The 9,421-nt window shown below is 40.9% G+C and overlaps 2 protein-coding genes across 2 annotated transcripts; both read right to left on the bottom strand.

Moving 5' to 3' along the window:
• Positions 1 to 593: 593 nt before the first annotated feature.
• On the bottom strand, positions 594 to 5,580 carry arhgef3l (Rho guanine nucleotide exchange factor (GEF) 3, like; the record flags this gene model as incomplete). Its single annotated transcript, XM_017303600.1, has 12 exons — positions 4,955 to 5,580; positions 4,606 to 4,645; positions 4,463 to 4,513; positions 3,891 to 3,944; positions 3,656 to 3,763; positions 3,386 to 3,544; positions 2,947 to 3,009; positions 2,765 to 2,861; positions 2,389 to 2,465; positions 2,010 to 2,267; positions 896 to 1,066; positions 594 to 789 (listed from the first exon to the last, which is right to left on the bottom strand). Coding segments are annotated over exons 1-12 (1,312 nt in total), but the record flags the coding sequence as incomplete, so codon positions are not given.
• Positions 5,581 to 5,675: 95 nt separating this feature from the next.
• Positions 5,676 to 9,394, bottom strand: LOC103461186 (ubiquitin-like modifier-activating enzyme 1). The gene is made up of 7 exons (XM_008403515.1): positions 9,208 to 9,394; positions 8,947 to 9,032; positions 8,041 to 8,133; positions 7,638 to 7,829; positions 7,249 to 7,350; positions 7,067 to 7,167; positions 5,676 to 6,731 (listed from the first exon to the last, which is right to left on the bottom strand). The coding sequence occupies exons 3-7, from the start codon at positions 8,110 to 8,112 to the stop codon at positions 6,596 to 6,598; spliced, it is 603 nt and encodes a 200-aa protein (XP_008401737.1). The 5' UTR covers positions 8,113 to 8,133; positions 8,947 to 9,032; positions 9,208 to 9,394; the 3' UTR covers positions 5,676 to 6,595.
• Positions 9,395 to 9,421: the final 27 nt, after the last annotated feature.

Raw genomic sequence — 9,421 nt, 5'->3', positions numbered from 1 at the left:
AAAAAAAAAAAAAAAAGCAGGCACATGAATATTACAACATGATTTTAATTACAAATTTCTGATCATTTTTGAGTTGGTTAAGTTCAATTAAATTGAGATAAATAAGTGTCACCTCTTCTAGTGGTAAACAAAATATTTTGATCTCGGTTATGTATGCACATGTTTTCTCTGTCCTACTGACTGCTTGTCTTATTGTTTTTGAAAACCTGTTTGAAATATAAAAAAAATGTAATTAATTAGAAATTGAAAATCTGTGTTAGATTCTGATTATCTGATGTGTATTTTTTAAATGTTTTAATTATTTCACAAACATGAAAAGCCAACAGCTTCGTAACCTTAATGGTATTTAATTACCATTTTTGTGAAAATGAAATTTTAAACAAAGTTTAGATTCAGTGAGAAAGGATAACAAAATATACATATTTATGTTCAGAACTAAATTGACGTTTTCAGAATAGTTTTCCAAGATTGTGAGATTCCACAATTTTTTTGTTTTGTTTATTTGATTACTGCCATGATCACAACTAAAAAAAAAACAACAAAAAAACTGTAATTTTTATTTCTAATCCAATATTAAAAAAAAAGGAAATGACCTTTGTCGTTTCCTCCGGTGAACGCTCCTCTGAAGGTTCCTCCCCCGCCGGCCTCACTGTCTGGGATCTCCTCTAAATTGATCAACGTGTTGGGCAGAGGCTGCCGGTACACGTTAAACATTTGTCCTCTAATGTCTCTGTCGTCCCCCGGTCTGGTCAGCACCAACGCCAGTTCAAACAGGAATACATGCAGCTTCTGTTGCACGGAAAAGACGGAAGAAATGAAGCGGCTGCGAATAGATATTACGACTTGGAAATAAAGGCGCCTTGGTGTGAGCTAGCATCAGGGACGCTGCACGCACCTGCCCCTTGTTGGTCTTGAGCTCTCCGTGGCAGTAGAGGAAGCGGGACTCGTGGATCTCAGGTATTCTCTGGCTCTCTTCGAGGTAGATCAGCCCCCGCCGGTAGAACTGACACTCAGCCTCGCCGGTCTTCTTGTTCACCTCGGCCACGATGCTCTGAATCAGCTCCAGCTGTGGTCGACAAAGCACAGAGTAAATGTTTTGCTGGGGCCATTTGTGTCATCAGCAAAGTTTCTCGTCAGGTACATTTGTGGTAATTTTAAGACAAAAAGTAAGAAAAACCCTAAAAAGAGGAAAGATATAATTTGGGTAAATAACATAGTGTTGTTCATATCCCAATTTTCTGTCTTTTTTTTTTTTTATATTAATTTCATATACCGATAGACTCATTTTACTTTCAAATCTCAAATGAGGCCACACAGGGTTATTCTTAATTAAACGAGTGGCTTATAATGTTATATTTTAACCATTAAGTTGATCTTCTTTTTAAATACCACTGATAACCAAAACACCTACATCTCTTCCTGACTCATACATAACAGAACTGAGAATGGTTAGAAGAGATTAGATAAGATAACTTCCTCTGCGTTATTCTTTTTTTTTTGTTTGTTCTCGATGGAAATGTAATTCATTTCTATGCTCTCTCAATAACAAACAAATCATAAATACATACATCCCTGTAATTCTTAATTGGACTACTGTACAAAAAAATCGGTAACGGGGCCAGATGAGATCAAGTTTAGACATTTTTTTCCACAAAAATGTCTTTTCCCCCCTTCTTTTTAATTCAAATGCTGTAACTGCTTTAGGATAGAAAAATAAATGTAAAAACTAATACAGGTTGAAAACCTCCCCCCTCAAAAAACAAAGTAAGAACTTGTTTTGGGTACGACATCCAACAAATAGTAAGGGTTTCGTAGAGGAAGCGAGACTGGTGGATCACAGGTATTCTCTGGCGTAGAGACGCCAGAGAATACCTGCGTCTGTACGCAGTTATATGATTTTATAACTACGTTATAAAATCAGAAAGTACAGTCAGATCTCAAGCCAGCATTCCAGATTTTCTAAATACACTCCGTTCAGCACTCAAAGGCCACAGGTCACAGCAACTCACAGCATCAGGCAGCGTGTCCTCGTCTGGGTGGTCTGGAGGCGTGCACTTCTGTATCTCCTTCAACAGCAGTGGGTATTTGACCAGGCGGCTTCTGGGAAGGTCCAGAAAGTTCCACAAGTCCAATTTCCTACTAAACGAAGACTCCTGACACAGGCGCAGGAAATGCTCGACTCTTTTCTCCTGCTTCTTCTGGTCCAGCAGAGCTTTGGCTCCCACCTGGTTGCAGCAATATGTGACGTAGGCTTCCAGGCAGGGGAACTGCAGGGGGAACGAGACGAAGTGTGAAGCGAGAAAAAAAAGAATGTGAGCAGAACGCCGGCTGTTGTGCCCCCTTCGTCTTTCTTCTCTTGCAGCAGTGGGTTGCCGTGAAAACACTCACCCAGTTCAGCAGAGTCGGCCCCACTTCTCCCACCGTCTTCTCTGAGCCCCTCAGTCGCTCAAGACGAGCCAAAAGATCTGGTGTGAAATAGACAAAAAAAACATGTTCGACCTAAAAGGACACAACTTTAAAAAAACAAACAAAAAAACATCTTGAAGGCCAAAATGGAAAATTTTATCTGGCATAATAAAAAAAATCAATACATCCATCAGTAGTGTACAGAAATAATGGGCTAAAAGAAGCACATTTGCTGCCTCTTATTTACTTGGAACCAACAACTTTTACTGTGTGCAGATGATCAGGAAATGATGCGTTCTGAAATATTATTAGTCACTGAGATTAAGCTACAAGTAGGCAAGGAGCTCATATCATTTACCCTCATGCAGTGGAATCAGGGAGTCTAAAGTCCCGAAGATTTGTCCGAGCTCGCTTTCTGTCAATATATCCAACTTCAACATGGGCTCGTAGTACACCTAAAAGCATAAGAACGCACTGATACTGAGAAAAAGCCAGCAAGTGTAGATTTTTTCCTGCACCGTGTTCCGTGCCAACAAGTACCTTCTTGACCAAACTGAGGTCTTCTATGAGTTGCCTCTCTCCCTGCGTCAGCTCGTAGATCACCTGCAGAGGACAAAAACGTTGCACACAGCAACTTTAGACGTGTCAGTGGAAATAAAGACAATTTCCGCACATTGCTGCATGGGATGTAAACTAAGCGGAAACCCTGCCTGAGCTCTCACAGCTGATTGTTTAATAACGGAAGTTGAGCCGCTTAGTGCCAGCTCACATCCTCTTTCCTAATACCCGTGCAGGGCAGCTTCAGAGAAACAGTGCAAGCTAGTCATCCCACACACACTGCGACCGCAGCTTCACAGCCCGTCCACAGCCCGTCCACAGAAACCCCGCCTCCCCGAGTAGAAAAAGAAAACATCTTAATGATGACAAAAAATAAATAAATTGAAATAACAATTTTACAATAAAATCATAAAATCAACACCTCTTGGCGTTTGATTTCCTTTGCAGTCAGGTCATGGCTCTCCACAGTGTCACTCCAACACTGGCTGTTGCGCCTACGTGGAAACGACGAGGCTTTGGAGCGAGGGCGCAGGGGCCCTGGGGGCAAAGGTCGGGCGTCGGTGCGAAAGCTGATGGAGCGCTGCGAAAAGAGAGGACATCAGGTGTAAATGAATGCAAAAATCGCATTAAGGTCATTACGAGGTACAAAAATATACCTGGGGACGTGTGTGTGTGTTTGTGTGTGTGTTACCGAAATAGACTGCCCGATGCGTTTAAGAGCAGCAGTCTTCACTGGTGTTATGACACCTGTCAGGCTGTTGGACTTTGTCACGGGTTTGACCTTTTTGTTACTGGGCTCCTGAAACAAAAAGATCAATGTTAGAAGTTAAAGAGCCTTGGACAAAATACACAAAAAATGTAAAAAAAACTTTAAGGGTTAGTCAAGAAACCATCCAAAAAGAGAAGAAAAAAAACTTCAATCAAACCTCTGAATCCTTGTGATCAGACATAATTTCCCCTTCTTCCTCTTCCTCCTCATCCTGATGGCCAGAAAAAAAAAATATAGAGAGGTGAAGGCGACATGAAACAGAGAGAGACGTTAAAGAGCGCTGATATGTTGCATGGTGCACATCTCTCATTTCCTGTGCAAGGTTTTCAAAGAGGAAGAAAGTTGAAACAGTGCCTCAATAGTGAAGCACAACATGTCTGCCTTTTTTTTTTTCTTTTTACCCCACTAACCACAGCCGTGCTGCAAATTTATTGTGGCAATAATTGAATTAAAGTTGAAGTGAAAACAAAATGCAAATACATGACATTCATTAAATGAAAGCAAGCACACCAGCAACTTTCTGAAATCCCAGTAGACTCAATATAAGATCTTATGAGGAAAAAACCCCCAAGAAACTACCCTTAAAATCAGTGTCTCACATAATGTTCACCTCTTTTGTCAGTTCTGCACTCAGCAATGTGGTCACAAAGGTAAGGCTGACAGGCTTCCGCCAGTTACTGAGAAAAGCAAGAGATATGACAGTGCGCAGCATTTCAGATTATTACTCACCTCCATGATTCTGATGACTGGTTCAGGAATCAGGTCTTGTTTTCGCTTCTTCTAAAGGCAGACATTTTGCAGAAAATTAATGCACTGCATGTCAGACTTTGGGTGATAAATGCGTGCTTCATTGAGGGGATAGGGTTGCTTACCCCAGCATGGTCACAGAGGACAGAGCGAGTGTCTCCTGACCTAAAAAGAGGGGAAAAAAACAATCTTATTCACAAATCACTCAGATGGATTTTAATGTACTCTAAAAAGTGCTTATTTCTTCACAGAATTTCAGCTGCAGGTTATGCACCACTGCATTATGACATGGAGGGATTTCAGTTGTCGGTGTGGTGAACGGAAACATGAAGCATATTTAGTCATTGTTCAAAACAAGAAAAAGGTAACTTTTTCTTTTAAATCCTCCAACAAATCTGATATGTCTCATCACCAACACATTTAAAACAAAAAAACAACCAAAGTCAGAACAGTGCATTTCTAAAACTACCATACCAGGAAGTCCTCATTTCACCAGTCTCCTCCACTTCCATCTTCTTCCTTCTCTCAGTGCATCTTCACAGAAATTAACGGCTCCACTCTCAAAGTGAGAAATAATCCAGCCTGCGACGGTCTCCTCCGTTCGGCCAGCCACCGAGCAGCTTGCGTCGAGCTGGTTTAAAGTTCGGCGTACTCCTTCCTCCTCACCTTCTTCCTCATCTCGCAGCAGACCACATCCTTTAGTTACGCATAATCACGCATCCGCTCTTCTCAGGGAGGAGCGTTCAGAGCTTCACGTTAAAACCTCTCGGTGCAACCTGAGCGTTGGGCTGTTCTAGATTTTATTTAAAAGCTGCTTTGCGGTAGACTAAAATACTGCTTTAGAAACTATTCGAGCCAAAAGGGGAAGTGAGATTACATTTTTTTTTCCTGCTCCAAATTGACTAGTTTATTTACATATAGGAAAAGAAAAAAATGACAAAGAACGGTTGTTTTACATTTGATAAAACTCAATGTTTTGGGATATTCCTTTGAATTTAGAGGTCGGTGATAAGCTGATGGAGGCAGAGTTTCCCAGAAATGCTGCTCTGTAATGAAACCTGATCACCCCAAACCAGGTCAGACAGGAAAACGCATGAATCTGAATCTGTGACACTCATGTGCTTCAAAATCCTCAAACACCAACAACACACAACACACACTTTTGTCACGAAAATAAAAACCACTCACTCTAATGCATGTTTTACATGTTTATTCACTATCACACTAAGTGCTCCCATATCAAGATACATCTCATTGCCTTGCTCTTATTTCGGTTTTTATCATTTGGAGTTAACAAAATAGAAACGAGTGTTATGAACTACTGGATGTGTGCCAAATCTGTTTTTTTTATATCCCCCTCCCCCAAAATAAAATACAACAAAAACACAAGAAATAATGAGAAATAAAGGGGAAAAAATATGTCATGTGCAAGAGCCCATCGGAGAGTGCTGTGGCGAGGGAGGTAGGGTAGCCTCGGACTGGGAAGAGCATTCTGCCAGTGTGATACCATTGGGTTTCCAGTCAGAAAATATCTACATGGTCGTTCTTTGTTTTCTCGGGTAGCTTGGTTTTAATTAATGAAATGGAAATCCTAAAAAAAAGTTACTTTAAAAAAAGGTACTTTGAAATTTAACTTGTGATGTGTACAAGGTAAGACGAGACGATGACTAAAGAGAGCGAGTAGAGTGGAGGGAAGGTACCTGGGTTGGATTAAAATGACCCTCAGTTACTGTGAGCATGTTCGTTTATGCAGGAACTCGTGGGGCTTATTGATCTGTAGAGGTACTACAACTGAGGAGCATCAGGACGTCCAGTATACATGCTCCTTTCCTTCAATTACACCTCCGTCCCCCACACAGAGCGGCAACTGGATCCCCAACCCTTACTGGTCTCCTTTAGTCAGCTTACTGGGGCTATGTACAGTCAGGCACAGGTTTACGCAAAAACCCCAGGCCCACAAAAAAGAAAAAAAAAAAAAAAGAGAAAACAGAAAAAAAAAAAATTATTGATCCAGTAGAGCAGACTTGGATCAAGCTACCCACTTCAGAATAGTCCCCTTTTTGCTCCCCTCCCCCCACATCTCCCTCCCTCTGGTGGGTGGGCTCAGTGTGGAGCTCAGCGGATGGTGTATCTGACATAGGGCACTTCCACGTCTTCATCAGACAGGTCGTTACAGCACAGCTCAAACACCAGGGCCTTCACGTGTTTGCCCAGCTTCTTTTTGGACACCTTAGTCACAATCTCAGTCATTCTGCAAAACACAGGAGAATCGAGACTTGAGTCAATAAATTAAAAAAGAAAACCGCAACTAAATATCAATGCATTACTATGTGTACAGCACTCTGAACAACCATTATTATGGTGTATTTTGTTACTGTGCTGCTGCAACAAGTGAATTTCTGCTGTATTCTAACCCTCAGGTTGGTATTATCCTTATGATTGTGCATACCACATTTTAGTATTAGACATCCTAGACCAATTGTCTTATGTAGCGTTCCGAAGCAGAACAACCCTTAAAATAAGATCGTCGCTGTGCCAAGTATTTGTACTTGTTACTGTATTTGTACACTCAAAGTATATACTCACGGTAGGTCCAGTCTTTCTTTAAGTTTGGCAGCAGGCATGAAAAATGAATACAGCATGGACACTCCCTGAGATAGCATGGTGATCTCCAACTTATGCTCATTCTGACAAACAAAATGGGGAAAAAAAGCAGAGCTTAATTATAGGCAACAAAAACCAACATGGAGAAAAGGAGCTGAACCTACTTTAAAGTAGTCAAGGAATTGTCGGAGTGTCATTTCTTCCCCGTTGGACTGCAGCCCTTTGACCTCGAAGCGATCCCAGAGAGTCCAGTCGATCTCGTAGTACTGCAAATTAACCAGCAAGAGTAAAAGCTGTGCCAGTTGTCTGCTGCATGCATCTCTACCTGCAGTGTGTGAACAGGTTTGTCCAGATAAAGAAACATTTCTCCTCAGCACACACTGATACCGTCAGCGTGAGAAGGTAAGTTGAACTCACTTACATCCAAGCAGGCTGCCTGATGTATCAGTATTAGCATGGCTGGATCATCATTGGAGCTTCACAGTGCAATGGCAGGTAATCGCTGGGCTTACAATGCATTTTGTGTGTGTTGAGACTCAGACAGAATACACACCTTGTGTCTGGGAGCGGCGATGGGCTCAGAGAAGGCAAAGAAAGGTAGGGCTAAGTTCATGAAGCCATTTTTGAACGAATCCAGTTTCTTATGCCCTTGGATGATCTTGAAGAGCTCCAAGCACACCAAGCCAACCACTGCAGCTGTAGTCGTGGCGATAGCAGGAATGATCTTGCCAGCAATCAGTTTGCTCTAGATTGGACAGAAACAAATGTACTCATTTAAAAAAAAAAAAAAAGACAAATCTTATACAATTACACAGAAACCCTGGAATTTGTAACTCACCCACAAAAGAAAAGAGATGACAAAAGTGTGAAACACTGATCCATCATCAACACAACCAAGTACATTTTAATCTAAGAGACAATCAAAAAACAATAATCCAAGGACCAATGTTTCCCACCTTGTGCCTGTCAGCAGGTGGAATGTCGTAGTTCTCCGCTCTCAGATTGGAGGCTGCCACGATGAAATCCATGTGAAAGTTTACATCGTCATCCTGTGGACAGTCAAAAACTGTAACAAATCTGTTTACCAAAGGTAAGTGGCACCAATTTGTAGGCCTGTCACAATAAATAACTAGTCCCATGATAACTTAAAATGATCTCAATAATTTCCATCTTATTTTTTGAAGGGCGATTTTGTTTATACAGACTTCATAATCATTTAAGGCTTCTGTTGTGTGTGTTTGTTTGCTTGCTTTTTATTTTTAGTTTATGGTCATTGTGTTTTGGATATTTAAAATGTCCACCAATTCCAGTGAGGAGTATCATTTACTAAATTTAAGGTTGTGTTTGAGAGGCGAACTTGCATTATTGGACCATTATCAATATATTACTTAACTGGTCACAAAAACAACATTATGGTTCATCAGAATAATTTATGGGACAAATTATCCTCCAGTAAAGTTTGTCGTTGTGACAGGTCTAGCGGTTCATATTCATTAAAACTTGTTGTGCTCTGCAATCCCAACAATGAGATGTTTTTCCACTTTACAACCTTTCAGTTAATAGAACCGAGAAAAACTGGACACTTTCTGTCCAGAAAGCTTAAAAGAGAAAACAAACTAACTCATCTTATTTATAAAAATTTTCAGACTATATTTTTTAAACAACTTGTGCACCCCATCTGTCACAGCCGCCAATAAACCATTCTTAATTTCCATATTTTAAAAGAGAATTTTCCTTTTGTCCCATAGCTTCTCCTATTAAAATTTGCCCATGATACTTAAGATATTAAAAATGAAGTTGTTAAATTGCAGATTTGCTCACAGGCAGTTTATTCAGACAGAACAGATCACAGGATGAAGTACCTTTTCAAAGTCGATGGGGCTGAGTTTGAACTGGAATGACTCCGGCGTAGGAAGCTGAGACTTCAGTTCTTCCAGTTTGGAGTCATCTGTGTGTCAAGAGATTTTACTCAGAACTCCGAAAGCATTCAGAGATGCATGACATGTCTTTAAATTATTGTTAACCCCCCGCCCCCCAAAAAAAAAACCATTTTATTTGAAACTGCATTGGCTTAAAATAAAGGCCGACTGAAGTCGGTCTTTATTCAAGTTTGCACAGCTTACCAACAGAGGAATTGCTATTTTGCAGCTCCTGATCAGAGACGTGGATTTTAACCCCGGAGCGAGGGGTAAAAGTTGGCACTTTGACGTCCTGCAAGATCTTGACCACACCTGCTCGGTCAGTGCTGCCTGGCAGGCCATACGTCTGGGCGAACAGGTTTGCACCTGCCAATACATAATCCACGTGGAGGTCCTTTAAAAAAAAAAAAAAAAAAAA

The sequence above is a fragment of the Poecilia reticulata genome, unplaced genomic scaffold (assembly GCF_000633615.1).
Source record: "Poecilia reticulata strain Guanapo unplaced genomic scaffold, Guppy_female_1.0+MT scaffold_729, whole genome shotgun sequence".
Classification (NCBI taxonomy): Eukaryota; Metazoa; Chordata; class Actinopteri; order Cyprinodontiformes; family Poeciliidae; genus Poecilia; species Poecilia reticulata.
This window is presented reverse-complemented; position numbering and strand designations above follow the sequence as displayed.

Excerpts from the sequence above, each read along its gene's own strand:
- LOC103461186 (XM_008403515.1), bottom strand. The coding sequence starts at position 8,112 with ATGGATTTCATCGTGGCAGCCTCCAATCTGAGAGCGGAGAACTACGAC. Across the intron at positions 7,830-8,040 it reads CACCTGCTGACAGGCACAAG|AGCAAACTGATTGCTGGCAA; the intron begins GTGGGAAACATT and ends TGTCCAATCTAG. Across the intron at positions 7,168-7,248 it reads AATTCCTTGACTACTTTAAA|AATGAGCATAAGTTGGAGAT; the intron begins GTAGGTTCAGCT and ends TTTGTTTGTCAG.